The following is a 22,486-nucleotide window of genomic DNA, read 5'->3' as shown; positions in this document are numbered from 1 at the left end:
GGCCAGTTTCCATCACAATGGTCCAGCTCCTAGTAGGTGCTTCGCATGGAATAGATGCTCCATAAATATTTGTTAATGAATAACCTTAAGGAACTATCTAAGTTTTTATATGTATTTGTTGACATGAAATTTGATCTGCAGATCATAAACTGAAGATGACCAGAACCATCATACAAAAACTATTTACTATCCATATTCCCATACTATTCATTTTAGCTGACTCAATAAAACAAAAGATGACTGCAAGGTTAAGGTATGTTGTAACAAGCGAGGTTCTTTTCAAAATGCTCCTCACCACCTTCCTAGCATCATTCCACTGCCTTTATTCCACAGTAAACCTCCGGCTCTAGGCTTGCTGGTAACTCGATTTCCCTAGGACTTCCCTGGTGGCTCAGGCAGTAAAGTGTCTGTCTACAATGAGGGAGACCTGGGTTCGATCCCTGGGTCGAGAAGATTCCCCTGGAGAAGGAAATGGCAATCCACTCCAGTACTATTGCCTGGAAAATCCCATGGACAGAGGAGCCTGGTAGGCTATAGTCCATGGGGTCACAAAGAGTCAGACACGACTGAGCAACTTCACTTTCCTTTCCTAACCTTTCACAGCTGAGCCTTGGCTCACGCCTTTCCCTCTGTCCACCAAGCCTTCTTTTCCTTCATCACTAAGCAAGACCCTACTCACTGTTTAAGATGATTCAATGTGGCCACCTCTGTGGATTCATAGGTCTTACTCAAAACTGTGTTTTCATTTAGAATTTATTACAACTATATGCCTATCCTTCCCGTTCTGCTGTTAGCACCTGGGAAACTGTTTTATTCATCCTTGTATATGATAAATAAAACATAATTCTAGGCTCTAGAATAGAATCTCTAATGTGGTAGATAATGAATAAACTGTTTAACTTACTATTAAACTGATTTTCTTGAGCAATACAAACAAAATGTAAACTATTCAACTAGTTTTACAATGGATATATACAATTCATTTATAAACCTATATAACTATTACATAAAAACACTGCCTGAAATAAGGGTAGACATTTTTCAACACCTTTTCAAAATTAAGATAGTCAAACCACCCAAGGGACAACAAAAATTTCTTTGTAATATTTATGATTAAAGTATATCTTGATTTCAAATCCTACTTAATGATTTATGTGGCATACTGTAATTAAAATGCTCTCACTGCCAAGGGCCTGGGTTCAATCCTTGGTCAGGGAACTAAAAATCCCACAAGCTGCACAGTGTGGCTAAAAAAAATAGGCAATTCATAAACAATTAAATGTACTAAAATTTCCTTATATTTTAAACATCTATAATATATAATAAAAGGAAAACAAAAAATTTTATGCTATTTCATTGCCACACTTATCTATTTATTTATTGAGGTCATGGTGGAGAGGTCTGACAGAATGTGGCCCACTGGAGAAGGGAATGGCAAACCACTTCAGTATTCTTGCCTTGAGAACCCCATGAACAATAAGAAAAGGCAAAAAGATAGGACACTGAAAGATGAACTCCCCAGGTTGGTAGGTACCCAATATGCTACTGGGAGCTGACTCGTTTGAAAACACCCTGATGTTGGGAAAGATTGAGGGCAGGAGGAGAAGGGGACGACAGAGGATGAGATGGTTGGATGGCGTCACCGACTCAATGGATATGAGTTTGGATAGACTCGGGGAGTTGGTGATAGACAGGGAGGCCTGACGTGCTGTGGTTCATGGGGTCGTGAAGGGTCGGACACGACTGAGCGACTAAACTGAACTGATATGAACTTTTATAGTACTGATTTTTTTAAAGTGTCAAGTATTTTCAGTTCTATATTTTCTATCTCCTAAATATTCATGTGAAATAGAGTGGCAGCAGGTTTCTCCTATTTTCACTTTAACACTGAAGACACAAAAGCAATAAGAGTAACAACTGTGGGAAGTCAGTTATATAATCAGTCAGTAGCTAATTTGACCTCCATCTAATTTACAAATTAACAAAAGCTTACCTTCTCCCACTGTACAGGCTGCAGAGGTAGGTTTCTTGTTTACAGATGCATACAAAGCTTCTGGTCTGCCAAATAAACACACAAAACAGATAAAAAACAATAATAATACAATAAAAAAGGTATCATCATGTAAATAAAAAAGAAAGATGGTTTGATGAAGACAGCAGGTTTTTAGCAGTGTGCTCTTTTAAGGGCTAAAATTAACTGAAATATTGTCTCAGTACAGAAGCTAGAAATACGCTCACACACAAAATCTTAGTGGATTATAAACTGCCTACTTACAAACTACTAAATTTTTTAAATCTATTTAAGTAATTTCAGTATGATTTATAAATAGTTCTTCAAATGTGAGCTATTTTGCTTTTCTAAATCTAAAAGACATTAGGCACTGGTAAATGGGCAGTTATTTGGTGAAGCACATACGGGGCTGGATTTGGTTAGGAAAAAATAAGGGCAATTATAAATTTTACTACTTGTTTAGAGCACAGTACATTTAAAAATATATACAAATAACAGCACTTTATTTTTACATATGGGAACATATATAGCTTTTATTTTCAATTTAACCCAGGAAACTAAGAAATCTAGAAAACTGAGGCAGTAAGAACTAGACATCTGTATATATCAGGGGTCCCCAATTATGTGACTAAATTGTATAGTGAAGCAGTTTTCAGGTTAAAAGTGGACTCTTACTACAACTCATGGGCACACCAAATGGACTGCCTGGCTGAATTCTCTATTACTGCAGGTTTTCAAGTTGCGTGCCTTATGTTAGAAAGGATCAGTAATCGAATGAAAAGTTAGAAGAAATGTCTTTTTAAGCATTTAAACTTAACCTGTTTGTGTTTATGTGTTCCTTCTCTGTAAAACGTTATGGAGTTTAAATAAGATAATTACCATAAAGGGTCTAGCATAATGCCAGCACACATATCAGCTGTTACTGTTGCTACTGCTATCACACACTCTAGAATTCCATGTCAGGGTGAAAACTAAATGTCTTCTGACATTTGAACTAAAAATTAATGTACAGAACCTTAGCACTGAAAGAATTTTAAAAGATTTTTTAGTTATTTTCATTCAATCAATGAAAAAACTCGAGACCAAGAAGGCTTACCCCATATAGTCTAGCAAAAATAGTAGAATCAGAACTCAAAGATCTTAATTTCCAATGACCCCATTCCTTTTCAATAAATCATTTTGCTTTTCTTTTTAGACTAACTTCCACATAAAACACAAGTGATAATTACCCACAGCTACATTAGAGTACTTGGTTCTTGGTAGTAAAGATGTCTGATGACCTGACTCCCCTAGAGACTGGGAAATAAAGACAAGAGACCCCATCTGGTTTTGTTTTTTGTTCATGCAAAAGAAAGTGTGTTCTTTCATTAGCTCCTCTCTTCACTAACCAAGTATGATTGAGCAGCTACTAGGCATTAAGATCACACTAGGGATCAAAAATCTAAAAAGCAAACAAAAAAGACATGAATGCCACCTGCTGGAGCTTATGACCTAATAAGGAATACAGGTAAGAAGGGAAATAGCTACAACACAGTGTGTCATGAGCACCAAGAAAGGTGACCTGCAAGGAACTGTGGAGATCCAGAGATGGAGAGGCAGAGGCGAGGCCCTCAGTAAAGATTTACCTAAATATTGACAGTTTACAGTAAACAACAAGGGAGAAAGCTCCAAAGGAAATGAAAAGTAACTTCTCTAACTGACCTGCTGGTACAAAGAAAGCAAACGATCTAAAATTTTAAGCACTTCGAAAACTTTAGGAATCTGAAATAACTAGAATAAAAGATATTCTTTAGATACCTTAGGTATGATTTTGTTTCACTCTAGGAATCACCATTCTGATATTCAGACTTAAGTTTAAACTTCTAATTTTCCTGCACAGCCAGTTGGACTGTGGCTGACTCATCAGTGAAACTGGCAATATCCACATCTCATGGAAACACACAAAACTAAGTGCTTACTCTTCCCGCTTAACTTCACTCCCAGGGATGATTTTGACGTAAGATTTCGGAAACCATCCTCTTCCTCCGTGAACCTCCCCAAACCACCAATTTTCTTGCTGCTCCAAGACAGTAATGATATCATGTTTTGAGAAGTTCAAGTGGTTTTCCTTCTTTGCCGTCCAAGAACAAAGGGCCTGTGCTTTCAGGTTTTCCACAACCTGTCCCTGTGAAGACAAAACCACAAAATCAAAAACACACAGAAAACAACGACAACTGTGATTTCTGTTTCCCAGGATATAGCATACTGACTGCTCTAACAGCAGACTGGTTTGGTATGGCAGTGAGTTATTGTCAATGATGACTTAAGATAATCTTAATCTACTAACTGATTTAAAATTATATACGACAGACGACCATCTGAATAAAGACCCAACACTTACCATTCAAGGAGACCCCTTGGCATTAAGCACCATGGGTACTCACATAACAAATGAAAAGGGAAACCCTTTCCTCACTTCCAAGTCTCCGCATTGCAGTGGGTCCAGTTTATTCCACTAGGAATGGAGATGCAGCTGTGCTTGACCTTCTTCCACTTTTGTTTTCTTCTCGTAACTTCTTCATATTCTGATTTCTCCTTTCTTTTCTTCTCTCAGAGGAAGGAGTGTTTCCGTTTTGTTGATAAGGCTAACCCCTCTAACTGGGCTCTAAACTTTCTACCAGGCCCTCCCATCTTCTAAAAATATTTTTTACATTGTGAATTGTCTCTTTTGAATCTTTGTTTACTTCTCTACTTAATTCTACCTCTAACTTTTTAAAGAAACAGAAATCTTGCACTTGCTTTCCAATTTCACCCCTCAGTCCATTCTAATTTAGGTTCTGCAACCGTTATAATACTGAACTTCTTGACAAGGTCATTGATAACTTCAGAGCCAAAAGCTCCTTCAAACCCTTACTTTCCCTGATCTCTGATTGGTGGTGACATCACTGAAATCCCTCCAGTTTCCTGAAGCTCACCGTCTGGTGACTGACGGCTCCTCTTTGGTCCAGCCTCTTTCTCTTCCTGTTTCACATGATTTCTCTTAAAATCTTATTTATGCCTGCTGCTGCTGCTGCTGCTGCTAAGTCGCTTCAACTGTGTCCAACTCTGTGCGACCCCATAGACGGCAGCCCACCAGGCTCCCCCGTCCCTGGGATTCTCCAGGCAAGAACACTGGAGTGGGTTGCCATTTCCTTCTCCAATGCATGAAAGTGAAAAGTGAAAGTGAAGTCGCTCAGTCGTGTCAGACCCTCAGCGACCCCATGGACTGCAGCCTTCCAGGCTGCTCCGTCCATGGGATTTTCCAGGCAGGACTTCTCAAATCTGTATCTTTTCAAGTGCATATACTTTTGTTTACTTATTTCTGGCTGGGCAGGGCCTTCGCTGCTGCTCAGGCTCTTCTCTCGTTGCAGGGAGCAGGGGCCGCTCTCTAGCTGTGGCGCTCAGGCTTCTTGCTACAGTGGCTTCTCCTGATGCAGAGCACAGGTTCTAGGGTGCGCGGGTTCAGAAGGTGAAGCTCGTGGGCTTGGGAGCACAGGCTCAGTAGTTGTGGTGCACAGGCTTAGTTGCTCTGTGGCATGTGGGATCTTCCTGGATCAGGGATCAAACTCATGTCTCCTGCATTAGCAGGTGTATTCTTTACCACTGAGCTACCAGGGAAGCCCTCAAATCTATATTTTAACTGTAACTTTATCTTTTGACCTCTAGACTTGTAAATCAAGCTGCCTGCTGGGCCTGGCCCTCATGCTTAGGTATACAAATACCTAAATGATACATCTGAAATGTAATCACTTTTAGAACTCACCAAACCCATTCCTCCTACACTGCACAATGATACCACCATCCTCTCGGTCACTTGAGCTAAAGACCCTGACGAGGTATCTTTAACTGCAGCTTCTTCCTCATTCCTCCTGTTCAATGGATTGCCAAATTTGGGTTGACTGATACTTTTTTAAGTCCCTCCCCTCTCCTGTGTATTTTCGCTACTGTGACACTGGTTCACAGCATCACCTGTTACTACTGTAATATCCACCCTTTGGTGGTCTCCTCCCTTTGCTTCCTTCTACCAATCTGGCCTCTATATGACTGCCAGAGTTCTCTCTCTAAAATACACAACTTAACTCTCCTTTTGAAAACCTTCACGGGCTTTCCCCTGGTGGCTCAGATGGTAAAGAATCCGCCTGCAATGCGGGAGACCTAGGTTCGATCACTGGGTTGGGAAGATCTCCTGGAGAAGGGAACGGCTGCCCACTCCAGTATTCTGGCCTGGAGAATTCCATGGAGAGAGGAGCCTGGCAAGCTACAGACCATGGCATCGCAAACAGTCAGACACAACTGAGCAACGTTCACATGGACTTTCCACTGCCAGCTGCTTAGCATGGCATTAAATGCTTCACAAATAAATCTCAACCTCTCTCTCCAACTATATATTAACCCTTTCTTTATGAATCTGGTAATCTAGCCACACTATAAACAATACTTGTTTCCTATGAACTCCTCTGTTAACATGCCTCAGTGACTTTCCCCAAATTGTTCATTCATAGGAGTAACTTTCCTTCTCTGTTAAAAGCTTGCTCATTTTTGAGGGTTCTACTGAAATGCCTTAACTATTGTGAAGCCTGCTCTGATTCCCACTGGTTGAACTGAAATATTCTCTCTGCTGTATACCCTTTAGGATTTCATAAAATATCTTTATTACAACACTTCTCATACAGTTATTTATTTGTGTCTTCATTAGCTGATGACTTACTAATGACAGAATTTTCTTTCATTAAATTTCTAGCACAGAATAAATGCCTAGGACCTATGGTCACACAACAAACATTTTTTGAGTAATGTGAAATCTGCAGGACTCTATTCTGATAAAGTCTGCAATTTCTTTTTAATAATGTTAATGTAACAATGGGCTTCCCTCATAGCTCAGTCTGTAAAGAATCTGCCCGGAATGCAGGAGACCTGGGTTCCATTCCTGGGTCGGGAAGACTCCCTGGAGAAGGAAATGGCAACCCACTCTAGTATTCTTGCCTGGAGAATCCCATGGACAGAGGAGCCTGGCAGGTGTCCATGGGTTGCAAGAGTCTGACATGACTTCGCGAGCAATGTAAATGCTTGCATCTTGGTTACATCTAAACCAGAGGCTAAATACACATACAATACAGTTCTCACACAATGACTTAATTAAGGAAAACTACAAACAAAAATCCCCCCAAGCCCACAGCTCTTCTTATAATAATTACAAATTAAGAATATAATCAAATTTGTAACGATGATATTTTGAGTTTAGAAACCTTAGCTGGTAGGAACTTGTTACTAAGAGAATAAATTGTTGCTGCTGCTGCTAAGTCGCTTCAGTCGTGTCCGACTCTGCGACCCCATAGACAGCAGCCCACCAGGCTCCCCCATCCCTGGGATTCTCCAAGCAAGAACACTGGAGTGGGTTGCCATTTCCTTCTCCAGTGCAGGAAAGTGAAAAGTGAAAGTGAAGTCGCTCAGTCGTGTCCGACTCTTTGTGACCCCATGGACTGCAGCCTACCAGGCTCCTCCACCCATGGGATTTTCCAGGCAAGAGTAGTGGAGTGGGATGCCATTGCCTTCTCCATAAATTGTTGAGAAACCCCTAATAATTTCTTCAACGTAGTATCACACATGAACGGTTAAGGACCGAAACGAAATGCTACAAATGGTAAATGAATCAATGAAGCCTTTGTGCAAAAATCTTCATTCTATTTTATATGAAGCAGGAGCAATGTTAAAGAATAAAACACACAAAAATGAAATATACAAACCTGTCCATGAATCGGTGATACAGACACAGGGGACACAGTGCGAGTAAAAGCTGATTTTTTCTGCCATGATGTGTTAACACTTAGGTTTGAAAAAGATACATTTTGATAATCAGTCACAGATGCTGGTTGGTTTGAAGAAAGTGATCTATAAATATAACAATATGATGTAAGTATACTTAATTATTTAGAATCTAATGAAGTACTACCAATTTATCTACTCATATATATAATATACATAGTGCTTAAACACAAATTATTAAAAAAAAATGACCTATGTTTTTATTTACTAAACTTCAGTATTAAATTTGGAATAAAAGGTACTCTGACAGAGTCCAGTACAGATTACAATATGATTAAATATCAGGTTGACACAAATACATATTAGGGATTCAAACACGTGCAGTGACATATAAATTCCGTTATTAGCTAAAAACTTACTCAGAAGTTGAGGTAGCAGATACTGTAGGAGGAAGTAAGGCCTTCTTAGGAGACACAGATTTTTCACTTGATGTCACTTTTTCTACATAATTGCATGGAAACCAGCCAAAATTTCCTTGAAAACCACCATAAAGCCAACCAGGTTCTCCTACAGTTTTTTCGTCAACCTATGGGAACAAAAAGAAGAATTAGCAGTGGTTGGAAAGCCACATATTTGCAAAGAGAAGAGATGCAGAACACTGTCCAGCAGCCTGATTTTCAGAATCAAGTCCATCGAACTACATGGATAAAGCATTTTCTACAATAGGTTACTACCTCTAACAACTGACAAGGTGCCCTTTTAAACTTAAATTTTTAATTTTATCCAAGTTAATACACAAAAATAGTTCACAAAGACCAGCAGAATCTCCATGAAGGCAAGAACAACAAACCCCAGGAATTATACAACCTAAACTTGATTTAAATATTTGGTCTCAAGGTGAGGTATTACTGAAATGTATGAGTACTGGTGTTCAAATACTAACTTCCTCTTTTTCTTACAAGCTTTTAAAAGCATAATCTCTTTAATATTGTTTCCTATTATTTTCTGCCTTATGAAAAAGAAACTGCTGATTCATTTATTCTTCAGAGTTAGGCCAGATTTGCTTTGTAAGCAGTCAACTTTAATCAATTTTATACTTGTCATTTATGATTATAATTAATTTCTAGTTGGCAATTTACAAAGAGACCTAAGATAGGAAATTTTACATAATTCTCACAGCCTAGAGAAACTATTTCTTCAAAAACAGCATTAACAGATAAGACTAGAAACACAGGTTGTGATGAAAAATGTTGCCAGGGTACAGAGGAATTTCTAATTTATTCCACTTTCTCTCAAACCTCCTCTGCCACTTTCTCGCATTAAGTTGATTAGATCTTGCCTCCTATCTTAACAACAGTACAGAAGCCCTCAGATTTGACTTCACCTCTACTTCAGCAATATTTATGATCCCATCCACTCTTTCATCCAGCCCTCCAACCACAAAGGAAAATGTACCCAGTCCTTCCACCTCTCCCTCTTCCTGGGCCCTCCACATTGTCAAGACTCTTTCTCGTCTCCATCCGCTGGTCAGAACAGAGAAGTCTGACAGGGAGGCCTGAGGTGCCTTCCTGAGCGTTTGTGCTCTATGTGTTGATCTCAATGGTGGCTTCAATGATTTACGCTGTCGTTGTTTCACTTGTGAAGTAGTGACTCTTTTGCGACCCCATGGACTGCAGCCCGCCAGGCTCCTCTGTCCATGGGATTTCCTAGGCAAGAATACTGGAGTGGGTGGCCATTTCCTCCTCCAGGGGGATCTTCCTGACCCAGGGACTGAACTCATATCTCCTGCACTGGCAGGTGGATCCTTTTACCACGAGCCACCTGGGAAGCCCCTTCAAAGACTTACATATGTGTATAAATTATTAGAGCTCTTCACTGACGGCTGTGCACTTTACTAAATGTAAATTATAGCTTAATTGCAAAAAAATTCTCCCTCTATTAGTAATTTACTCTTTCTGGTATCATTAACCCTTTTTCTCTGCAGACTCTTTCTATCATTAGACTTGCTCAAGCTTCTGCCAAGTTAAAAAAACAAGAAAACAGAACAACTTCCCTCAGTCCACATTTGTCATTATTTTCCACCTTCACTTCCTTCTCCCCTTCAGAAGCCAAGCTCCTTCAAGAGTTTCATATATTCACTGTCTCCTCCTTCCTCCCCTCCAACTGTTCAACTCACAGAAATCTGGCTTCTTCCTCCACTATTCCACTCAACTAACACTCTTCTCAAGGTTAATAGTAACTGTCCTGTTGCTGATACAATGGTTATTTCTTCTAAAGCACTGTCTTGTTTTACCTGTGGACCCCTCTTCTCAGACTTCCCTGACACTACACTCTGTTTCGGTTCCTCCTCTAGTCATTCTTCCCCGGCTCCCCTTCCTCTGACAATCCCTCAGTGCCCATGCTTCCCAGCGAGTGCACCCTCAGCCATCTTCCCCCTTCCCCATTATTCCCCCTTAGGGGAGCTCTGCCACGGTCACATCTTCAATGACCATCACAACACACTGATGACATCCAAACTGGCTCCCTCTGACCTTTGCCAGAGATCGCTCAAGATACCTCTGGATACATAACTGCTGCCTAGAAATCTGAAACTCATCGCAAACCGAACTCATTACAATTCCCCCTTAAATGTCCTCCTTCTAATCATCCTCTCTTGGTGAATGAACACCATTATTAACTAAGCTGTCCAAATCAGGTGTGTGTATGTATGCTAAGCTGCTCCAGTCATGTCCAACTCTTTGCAACCCTATGGACTGTAGCCCACCTGGCTCCTCTGTCCATGGAGATTCTCCAGTGAGAATACTAGAGTGGGTTGCCATGCCCTCCTCCAGGGGATCTTTCTGACCCAGGGCTTGAACCTGCGTCTCTTGCATCTCTTGCATTGGCAGGCGGGTTCTTTACTGCTGGTGCTACCTGGGAAGCCTCCAAATTAGATATCTGACAGTAACTCATGACATTCTTTACATTAGTAACTCATGACATTCTTTACATCAATGATTCGGCAGAGAACATAAGCACTCAAGAAACTCCAGCTAACCTTATGTTCCTGCTGTCACCACCACCAGATTGGCCCTCTGACTGTGGGAGAGGTCTGCTCTAAAGTGGGCAGCCGTCCACACCCTTCTTCTACTTCTTTGGGATGTCTATCTTTCTCAATAACTGTAAACTTATTCAGAGCAGAGACTGTGAATTGTTTACTATATCCCTAGCCCAGTATAACCTCCAACAAGAATTTGCTGAAACAAAAGACATAACCAAATCTTAAGTAGGCTCTTGGCCAGACATGCCCAGACAGGCTATATTTCTTCATTCTTGGACACCACCTCATCACCACCAACTAGACAAGGAGGAATGGCAGGGCCAGGAGACTGGGAACTCAAGCTGCCTATGTAATGGACCTCCCTCAGCTGAGGAGCAGCTACGCACGGCCACTGCGGCAATGGCAACAGAAGCAGTGTGCAGCCGCGGAGGATACTGAGCATCTGAAGAGTCGGTTCTTGTAAACCCTAGTCCAAGTACCATTCAGCTTTTGCTACTCAACTGATAAAATACACCAAACTGGTGACAACACAGGTTAAAAAGAAAACAGACACCGGCTAGGTAATCTAGGTAATATAACCTTTATTTTCTAAGCGGAAAACTGAAGTCGGGACTAAAATCCAAGTTGCTATGCTTCCTCAGCCTGTATTCTTCCTAATGTATCACAGTAGCTCAACCAGTGCTATTCCCTGCATCTTCTCTTATTCATCCATTTTACACGTCACGTGATTATACAATAAAATCCTTTTCGTTCTGCATCTAGTTAGAAGTTAGAACTACAGAACCTAACTCCTTCAACTCTTCTAATGGTTGTCAGAAAATAACTAGCTCTCCCAAATGTCATTGGTAATTTATTAAAATAAAATCAGAGTCACTTTTTACAGCATAAAGCAGCATGGCCTAGTGAAAAGAACACTGGGTTTAGAAATGAAAAGACATGTACTCGCACTCCAAGCTGGCAGCGTGCCGCTGAGGATTACAGCTTGTGTAAGTCTTCCTTACCTGTAATGCTGTCTGCAGATCTGTAGTATGTCTTAAGAACAAAATGAGGTGATGCTGAAGATGTATTTTTAAAATGGTAAATTACTGTATAATTCTTTACTGTCTGAGCCACCAGGGAAGCCCCATAATAGTATACTCAATATTATTATTGAAAGTAATATAGTACAGTGCACTCAGCTTATTCATGAGAAAAAAGAAAAGACTGTTTCCAACCTGTATTATATCCCCAGAATTAAAACTCATTTCATCATGGTTCCTTGCTTCAAAGCGATATAACGCTCTGTAATTCACCAAAGTACCAGCCGGCTCACCTAAAGAGAAGATTATTATCATTATTTGCTTCTTTCATAGATACACATCTTTGCTATGACTCAATGAAGAGCTCAAAAAGAAAAAAAACAAACTGAGCATCAAACAGTACAATGAGAATCCATCCGATATAGGCTTGTTGGATTTAAGTATTTCTAACAGTCACAATCAATACAGAAAACAAACAAGGATATTTGTCTTAAGCAGGAGGCAGCAAAACAGAGAGACGACTGGCAGGATGCGTCACATGCATGGAGAAGGGAAGCTGAGGGCTGGGGACTGAGCTGTGCCAGGTGGAGGGAGGCTAAGCTGCAAGAGGCTTGACTTGATCTGTGGAGGTCAGACTATCACACGGAAGACGAGCACAAAAGGGAGGTCACAAGTGAGGAAGTGAGTCAGTATAAGCACGGTTAATTACAGATTCATCAGTATGGTTCTAAAAACAAACACAGCAGAAAGACTCACACGCATACTAGACTTACTAGATTAAAGATATTTAACTTTGTTCATTTGTAGAATAAATGCTTAAACTTAAAATTTTTTTGATACATTGTCATTAATAAGGATTCCAAAATATGTGTATCCAGAAAAAATACAATAATACTTAAGCTGTTAATATTTTACAAATACGCTGGGAAGGGGTACTAAAAACAACGTATATCATCTCAGAAAATTTCACTGTGCAAAGACTTAACAGTTTACTGTTACTTCATTAAAATAAACAGTTTAGTTACACTAGTGAAATAAAGTTTTAAATTACTTCAGTTATGAACACTGGGTCCAGGTTTATGCCTTGGTAGTGACGACTACTTTCTTTTCTTTGTGTCATTTTAAGATTTCTACCCTCAATCTGTTTTAGTTAAGACTACATACTTCTCATCCAAGTTTAATTTAGAAAAAGAATTAGCATCCGTTTAAATTTTCTTCTTCTTTTTGCCTCATTAGGATTTTTTTTCTTGTTGCTTCTGTTGCTCTGTTTCAGAAAAATCAAACCAATTGTTTTTATCCTTATCCTTACTTTGTTTCTCCTCAGCTTTCCGCTCCACTTCTTGAACTTTTTCCTGTGCTTTTTCTTCTTGGAGTCGTTTTTGTTTTTCTTCTTCCTCCTTTCTAAGATTTTCTTTCCATAAGTTTTCTTTTCCTTGTTTTGCTTTCCTTTATAAAAAAGAAAAAGTTCGCATAATGTCCTAAATTTCTTTTACGCAAAATAAAAATATAATAGATCTTCTTCCTAACTGAAGAAAAATATTTCTTATATAAATATAATTTTAAACATAATTACGTATTTATTACATACAGCAAAGACATGTCGGGGGGGAGTGGAGAAACCATGGGGAATCAGGGGTGAAGGAGAAAACCAATTAGTCAATCAATCAAGAGAGAAACTATGGACAAAGAGATGAGCTGAAGTGTATGACTGACAATTTCTCACACTCTCAGATTTCTTCCTGCCAGCCAATCTCCCAAACCCAAGGGGAAAAAAGTGGAAAAAAACGGAAATGGAACTAATCATAAAACAAATATAAAAACTGTATTTAAACTTCCTTCCCTTCTCTCTAGATTCTCCACCTGGACTGCTGTCAAACTCTTACTCTCACTATCCCAGCTAATCCCTGTTTTCGGGATTTAGTCATTGCTACGAAAATAGGAAATGCTTCTGGACAGACAGATTACTTCTTATATTATCAATTAAAAGTCTTTTTCATTTGTTAGATTTTGGTTAACAGATCATTTTTCCTTGAGAGGTCTATGCTTCTGTACAAGTTTCTATGACATTTGATACAGCTGCAGCTTGGTTTCTAGCTAGTCAAGACGACCTGTGGTCATACAGAATTAATGCTCACCACAGTTCTTCCTGCACATACTTTTGATGATCTTACTGAAGGCAGAGCAGTCACCACCAAATTTAACACCTTCTTCAAGCCTCAGCATACTCTATCAGGGGCTGTGATGATTGTGACTGATGCATCCTGGGTTTTGGAGGACACTTATGCCCCACAAAGGTGAAAGTCTTGGCTTAATTCTGTATCTCTATCCTATAATTCCTGGAAGAATTTGGAAATCCTAGATAATTTTAAAAACTGTAGACCCACTTAGTCATGAACCCTTTCTCCTCATCCCCCAAATATCTTACACCTCATACTCCTGGTTCATTATCACACAACTAGCTTCCACTCAACCCTCTGCAAACCCTCCTACACCCTCTAACACTTTGCAGAGTGCTTTCTCTAGCATTTTCTGTAACTGACATCTACCTCTCCTTTCAGAAGTATGCTTCTCTAGCAGTCTTGACTTAATTCCAACCAATATTCCCTTTCCTAGTTCCTTGGTAATGTTCCCTGACAGTCTCTCATGTCTAGGATGACGCAACCTACCTTCATTTAAACTGCCATAGCATTATGAACACCACTATCAGAGTACTTGCCATATGTTTATTGAGAAAAAGAAAAGACATGAGAGTTAAGAGAATACAAAATTAAATTTTGGTAGTTTCTAAGTTTGTGGATGAGAAACTGGTCCAGGGCCAGAAGATGCTTCAAAAGTTGGATGAAAGGCAAAGAGACCAGACCTACAATGGGAAAACCTGACTATTACCAATAGCTTTGGGTGAGAAGGCAACATAGCTGGGCAAGTGGCCAAGAAGTCAAGATACAGTACTAAGACCCAGCTCTGAACCAATCCTACATGTTCTGATTGCTTCCCTCTACTAAACTAGGATAATGTGTGAAGATGGTGAATAAAATGAAAATGTGTATTGCTAATATGGTCTACTGGGCTGAAAGGAACCATGAGCAATGATGGAGAGATATCAAGGTACTTGCCTGTGTCAACAAATCCTAGCACAGTGACTAGTGGTGCACCCATTGCACAGTTCCCTTGTGGCACACACTGCGGCACAAGCTAGGTGGCAGATAAAAACCTCCTTAATTTAAACTTGACTGCCTCTGCTGCTGCTGCTGCTAAGTCGCTTCAGTCGTGTCCGACTCTGCACGACCCCATAGTCCCCATGTGACTACCTTCCACGGGGACTATGCGACTACCTTCCATAGTCGCACAGTCCCCATGCGACTCTGTGCAGCCCACCAGGCTCCACCGTCCCTGGGATTCTCCAGGCAAGAGTACTGGAGTGGGCTGCCATTGCCTTCTCCGGTATCTCTTGCTAGGGAGTCACAAAAGTATGAGTCTTGGAGTAAAAAATGTTACAGCTATTTGCTTAGCTGTCTGAATTCCCTACTAGAATTATGAGGAATCTAGAGACAAGGAGTAACCCAGAGTTTACCTGCATCACAGTCAACAGTGACCACTAAATAAAAATGTGCTGAGGTGGTTATTCTGAAGTTAGTAAGAAAAGAGGCCTGCTATATGGTAATGTGTCTTTCTTGTCTTCCCAGTGGCTATTTTATGGACATTACTCTTCTACTCTTCTCCAGGGTAAAGAAATGCTGGTGTGTTATTTGTTAATTATAATTTCTGACACTAGAGAACTTAGGAGAAACATAGGAATGTATCAGAAGTAGAATCTTACCGATAGAAAAAAAGTCATGTGAAGTCTCTAAGTGAACGGCTCTATGCTTCAGCTACACAACTGTCTCACTTTTTTTTTTTTTTTGCTACAAATGTAGGCAGGTGATGCAACCCAGATATATACAAAGAAAACTGTATCAACATGGTATTTCTGCACTCAATATTACACTCTATAAAATTAAGTATTTGGTTTTTATGATTTCTCAGGAAACAGTAATAGATTTACTATGGAGAGACAAAAATGAGTGCTTATTACCTGCTAAACATTATACTTGGCTCTTTAATCTTATTTAATTCTGAATTAGCTATGAGGTATGCATTACTGTTTCTATTTTTCAGACGGTAAAAACTGAGGTTCCAAAAGGCAAAGTGACTTAACCAAGGTCATTCAGATGGTAATTGGTAGATCAAGATAACCAGGTTGAACTCCAAAGCCTGTAGTTTTCACTAAGGGGACATTTACCATTGGTTACTGTAAACTCAGTCCGCAAAAGAAGGACTAACCTTCTAAACTTTAGAATCTAATTAGCATCTTAGGATAATAACTTTATTCACTGTATATTATTCATAGTCAAACTAAAGATATGGGCAACAATAATTAGAATTTTAGTAGCAATATAGTAAAATAAATTTATCAATTACATTACCTTGTAGCCTCATCTTCTAGTTTCTTTTTCTGTATTAACTCTGATCTTTTTCTTTCAATTTCCCTCAGTTTGTCACGTTTGATCTTATAAAGCTGTTCAATGGCTAACTGCTGTGTATTGTAGCTTTCTCTCAGTTCCTAAGGAGAAAATAGTAAGTTAATATGGCATGGATTTAAATACTTTTGCCTTACATAAAAATGTGGCAACTGCATTAAAAGATAAAAATCATAAAGCAAGTTAAACTAAAGTAAAAAAGATTAAAAGTCTTAAAAAAGATGATTTAAAAAAATCTTGAATACATTAAGTACTGAAGGTATATAGCCACTGAGGACAAATGTATGTTAAAATCAACTGCTTTTATACTAATTCATTCCTAAGGAACAAAAATCTTTTGCAAGCCAAGTATTTGATTTGGTATTTCATTTTCAATACAAAAGCAATCCATTAAAAATCCAGGGAAAACAGTTTGCTTGTTACAACATTTTAAGAGGAATTTTGTTCAGTCATAGTTTTGACATGTGTAGTTGAACCAAGTTACCCATAACTTTTATCCGGTCAGATATTGAACTAAACACAGAAGTAATTATTTAATAAACTATGCAATATTTATTTAAATAATTTAATAACTAAAATAGAAAAGATAACGTCTACCTAAAACCATGACTAGAGTGGGTCAAAATAATGAAAAGTATTAAACAGGAATTAAATGTTTATTGAGCATCTAGTTCTGTGCAAAATGCTATAAAGATTCACAGGGGATCCAATCCAAGACCATCTGACTCCTGAGTCTATAGTCCTTGTCTTCAAAGAAATCAGCCTCAAAGTAGAGAAAAGTGCCAAAATCTGGAATATAGTTGAGTGTCTTAGCAGAAACCTGTGATTATCCACTCAGCACCCCGTCCCCTTCTCTACTAACATCCTCTTCCCACTTTGGGGAAGTTGCTTCACCCCCTGGAAGCCACCCTTCTATGTGGTTTTGAGGAGTCTCTCACCCTCAGTGCTCCTCCCACTTCCACCCAAGTGTGGCCACGTGATCTAAACAATCACAGCACCTCACTCCCCTGGTAAGAATGACTGGTGCAATGGACATGCACGTGATCCAAGCTGGGCCACAATCCCTTCCCAGGATTCAGATATACTGAGGAGGGGAGAAAGAAGCCTTTCCCTCACTAAACTCATTAAAGTGAGGGTAAGGTAAACCTGGGGCTGCCCCATTTCCTAGTGAGGCCATCAGGGGTAGAAACGAAGTCAACACAGGAAAGAGAGAAGCAAAGCTTAGAGAGAGAGGTGGAGCAAGGAGTGCTGGGGAACCAAATCTCTGACTTCACTCCCATGTCTAGGAACTGCCCCTTCTACTGATTCAGTTAGTGGTCCTAGTATTCTTCCAATTACCACTCTTTTTAGCTTAACTATTTTGTTTTTTTGTTTTTTTCTAAGTAATAAACACAGCAAATATTTAATTATCACTTGCTTTACAACACAATATTTGCACAAAAGATCTCTGAGGAAGATACAATTATCACACTTGCTTTAAAAATAAGGAAACTGAGGCACAGAGAAGTTTTGTATGCCCAATATCATAATACTAGTACGAGACAGAACTGGGATAAAGTATGCTTTTATTACTTAATTAAAGGTAAAAATAAAATATCTATATGTAAAGAATATTGTCACACTGCTTTATAGATGGATGAATATTGAAACCATCTTAAGTTCATATGGAATTTCAGGAAAGCCATATATTGTAGTGGGACTCCACAAACATACTTTATTTTTTTGCATTAAAAAATTTTTTTATTATAAATTTATTCAATTGGAGCCTAATTACTTTACAATATTGTATTGGTTTTGCCATACATCAACATGAATCCACCACAGGTATACAACTGAATTTCTTTTACTTGGAATCTATAGAATCCTGAACAAGATGGTAGAAAAAGGCTGGGATAAGGAAGAGGAAAAAACGCCAAAAACAAGGAAACTACCACAAAAACGTAAAGTAAACAAAGAAAGCTTCACAGCAAAGGTGGGAGCTTAGACCACATTTAGATAGAATTTTTTGGTAAAAGATGTCTTGGGGCATCTATCTATACACAAAACTCCAGGTCATGAGCAAACAAAGGAAAGCAGCCTAAGCTCTATTTCTTTTCAGAAATAAAAATATTTTATAGATGAACCCTTTTAACTAGACTGAGTAAATGTGGTATCCAGACAGTATGTCCAAAATGTCTAAGATCAAGACTTAAGGCAATAATAATACAAATACCACCATTCACAGCAAAGTTTTCATAGCTCTCAGCTCTCTCTCTTACAGATCTCAGTTCTCTCTGTTGCACCTTTCTCTAGATTCTACTGAAAAGCAGAAGACTCCCGTGGTTACATGCTATGGAGAAGTAGCCTGGTTTAGTGAAAGGACTTCAGGAGCATTGGTCTGGAATAAGACCCCCAAGATCTGAATCAGGCTCTGGCAGTGACTGGCTGAGTAACCATAGGAAACCTCACAGTCTCCTCATCTGTACAATGAGGTTAATTACAGTACATGCCCCACAGCATTGCTATGAGAACTGAATGGGTTAACACACATAAAGTGCTTACAATAGTGCAGGGTACTGAGTGTGTCCTTATTAAATATTAGCTATATTACTGGCTGAAGTTGTAAAAAGGAGAATTTTAAGTTTAAAAGCAAAGTGGAGAGGAGCCAAATAAATGTCTGATCTTCTGCAAGGCTAGCCCTCTAACTTGTCCTTTAAAATGTTGTTCCAGGGAGTACTCTGGTGGTCCAGAGGCTAAGACTCCACGCTCCCAGTGCAAGGGAGCTGGGTTCAGTACCTGATGAGGGAACTAGATCCTGTATGCCAAAACTAAGACCAGCCAAATAAATAAATAAAAGTTAAAAAAAAAATACTGGTCCAAGTCTTCCTTCATCAGCCATTCCTCCTGTGTCTGAATTAACGAGCTTCTTTGCGCTCTGCAAGGCATTATGTGCATTCTCCTATCACAGGCAGCATCTTCCAACTGCATGACTGTCTCTCCACTGGAGTGAGTTTCTTGACAACAGGACTGTCTTTCATCAAGATAATCCCAGCCAAGAGAGAGCCTGGTAGACTATAGTTATTTAGTTAGTATTTACTGGGTGAATGAAAATACATAAACCATAGGTAAGGTAAGGTAAGTCACTCAGTTATGCGTGACTCTCTGTGACCCCATGGACTGTGGCCTGCAGGCTCCTCTGTCCATGGAATCCTCCAGGCAAGAATACTGGAGTGGGTGGCCAGGCCCTCCTCCAGGGGATCTTCCAGATCCAGGGATAGAACCCGGGTCTCCTGCACTGCATAAACCGTACATAAACCATAGTCTATGCATATTAGTAAGATGTGACAAGTACCACGGGGCTTGCCAAAAACATTTCCTCTACCTGAGTTACAATGATCCTAGAAAGTATCATTAGACTCACTCCTCTGAGTTAAGGTATGCTTCTAGGAGGTCCTGGTTAAATCTAATAGTTAACTATCACTTGGTAGGACAGCATAATTTAACACAACACTGTAAAATAAGTATACTTTGATTTTTAAAATAATCTATCAATTAACTGAAAACAAGTAAACAATTTGCATTTACGAACAGAGCTGTTCTCTATCTTAACAGAACAATAGCTCATTCTTTTCAAGTTAAGGAAGTTTTCTTCTGTTCCTAGAATGCTAATTGGAGAAGGCACTGGCACCCAACTCCAGTACTCTTGCCTGGAAAATCCCATGGACGGAGGAGCCTGGTGGGCTGCCGTCTGTGGGGTTGCACAGAGTCGGACACGACTGAAGCAACTTAGCAGCAGCAGTATGCTAATGACTTTTTCATTTCTTAATCATAAATAGGTGCTAAATTTTATCAAATACCTTTTCTGCATTTAGAGAGATGAGCAACTGTTTTTCTCCTTCAACCTGTTTATATGGCAAATTACAGTAAAACATTTTTACATATCAAATCATCTTTGCCTGGATAAGTTAAATCCCACTTGGTCATAGCTGAGTAGCTGTCTTATAAATTTCCATATTCAACTTTTCAATATTATTTAGAATTTTTGCCTCTATGCTAAATTGATCTATAATGATCCTTTCTCGCACTATTATCAAATTATGAGGTTTATGATAGTTTCATGTGATTAAGTTGGGAATACTCTCTCTTCTATATTTTGAAACAGATGTATAAAATTGGAGTTATTTATTCTGTCAGTAAAATTCCAGGTCTGGACTCTCTTTTAGAGGAGATTTTATACACTACAGAATTAAAATATTTCATGACAATAGAGCTACCTATTTTTTTCTTGAATCAGTGTTAACAAATTATAATTTGTTCATTTTACCTGTTTTTATATTTATATGCAAAATCTGTCATAATATTCCCTCTTATTGTTTGTAATGTATTCAGTTATTTTTCCTTTTTACTCCTAACTTTATTTTTACTTCCTTTCAAAAATGTCTTGCCAAAGGTTTGTTAATTTTTTTAATCTATAAAAGTAAAAATTTGGTTTTCTTAACTCTATTAAACATCTGTGTTCTATTTCACTATTTCCTTCTACTTTTTTCCTCCTTTATTATGCTAGTCTTTTTTTAGCTTCTTAAATCGAACACTTAGCTAATAAATTTTCATTTTTTCCCTAACATAACCATTTAAGGTCAAATCCTGACTCTCTGGGTTGAATTTCTTTTTGCTATCTGTGTGACTCTGGGCAGCTTAATTTACTTCTGTGTGAAATGTGAACCAATAATAGAAGGTATATCACAGGGATAATGTTAAGGATTAAATAAATTAATATAAGTAAAACATTTAGGACAATGCCAGTCACAGAGAAAGCCTGTAATAATCTTATCTCTTATTAGTACAGCTTGATTTATGAATTAGAAAATAATTATTGACTCCTAGTATGAAATATGAGGAATCTGCTCATTTATACTATCCCACATCTCCTCTTCATTTCCCAATGTTTGACTGTAACTTAAAAATAGACTTAAACTACTATTTCATTCTCATAAACATTTGACAGCATTTTGCAACTCTAAATTTTTCTTTTTGAAAATTTTCAGATTTACAAAAAGTCTGACTAAGTTGCACGCTGATGCTTTCAGCCCCTAGAACTTCATTATTCCACATAACTATTGTCAATGTTGATAGTGACATAGTAATATTACTTAATACAGAACTCTTATTCCAAAAATGTCCCCAATCATGTAAACACTGTCCTTAATAAGTCTTTTTTTTTTTTTAGATCCACTATCCAATCAAGAACCATATACTTTGTTTCATTGTTGTGAGGTCTCTTCCATTTTTTTATGAGATTCACATTTCTAGTGTGTGGGTTAGTATATTATAGACCAAACCACAATTTGGGTTTGCCTAATTATTTCCTTACATTTACACAGATGAAATATTTTTGGCAAAAGCAGCACAGAAGTGATGTGTCTTTCTCAGTGCATCCTATCAGGAGACGCGTAACGTCAGTCGTGCCATTCTGGTAATAGTAAATATCACTGCCTGGCTGAGGGTTGTTTGCCTGGTTTCTGGCCTGAGAGAATAGTAAATATAAATGACTGGGTTTCTGGCCTGAGTATTCTCGTTGCTCTTCATTGCCTTTTTGAGATGACTATTTCTCCTCACTCGTACAAATTCCGTGCTTTTGAGGCTCCGAATACCATCCAGCAGTTCCACCCTCCCCTTCCTCTTTACTGTCATCTATCAATCACCTGGTCACTGCTCCTCATTCATTCATTTTCATTATTCTCCCAATCTTTGACACCCACATAGATAACCCCATCAAAACCTAAATTCAGGCTGATCTTCTCAATGATGACCTCTTTTTTTGGGGGGGGGGGTTCATCTGATCTATCACTTGCATTATTATATCTTGTCATCATCTCAAAGAAAACTACCATTGATCAGTATCCCATTTTCCAAACATAAGTTCTTATCCTTCAAGCTTTTCTTATATCTGATGCATCCATTTCAGCAGTTTTTCAACCTCTCTGGGACCTCTGCTCTGCTGACCCCATTATCCTCTCTTCTCCATCAACAACCATTCCTCTTTTCATATCCCTTCATGTTCAGAACATATGTCAGAGTTCATTTTTATTATAATTACTGTGTTAAGATCTGTAGCTCCCTTGTTCGTCCCTCTCTGCCC

At 38.8% G+C, this 22,486-nt stretch overlaps 1 protein-coding gene across 4 annotated transcripts in view; it reads right to left on the bottom strand.

Moving 5' to 3' along the window:
* ITSN2 (intersectin 2) overlaps window positions 1-22,486 on the bottom strand; it is a 122,901-nt gene that overhangs the window by 37,510 nt on the left and 62,905 nt on the right. For all 4 annotated transcript variants that reach the window (XM_018055566.1, XM_018055569.1, XM_018055568.1 and 1 more), the window contains 7 exons: window positions 16,315-16,451; window positions 13,161-13,297; window positions 12,047-12,144; window positions 8,212-8,378; window positions 7,774-7,918; window positions 3,970-4,175; window positions 1,994-2,058 (listed from right to left, as the gene is read on the bottom strand). In XM_018055566.1, coding sequence (XP_017911055.1) covers window positions 1,994-2,058; window positions 3,970-4,175; window positions 7,774-7,918; window positions 8,212-8,378; window positions 12,047-12,144; window positions 13,161-13,297; window positions 16,315-16,451 — 955 coding nt within the window. The remainder of the gene's footprint in view (window positions 1-1,993; window positions 2,059-3,969; window positions 4,176-7,773; window positions 7,919-8,211; window positions 8,379-12,046; window positions 12,145-13,160; window positions 13,298-16,314; window positions 16,452-22,486) is intronic.

The sequence above is a fragment of the Capra hircus genome, chromosome 11 (assembly GCF_001704415.2).
Source record: "Capra hircus breed San Clemente chromosome 11, ASM170441v1, whole genome shotgun sequence".
In the NCBI taxonomy this organism is placed as follows: Eukaryota; Metazoa; Chordata; class Mammalia; order Artiodactyla; family Bovidae; genus Capra; species Capra hircus.
Note: the sequence above shows the minus strand (reverse complement) of the source record. Positions and strands in the feature narration are given on the sequence as shown.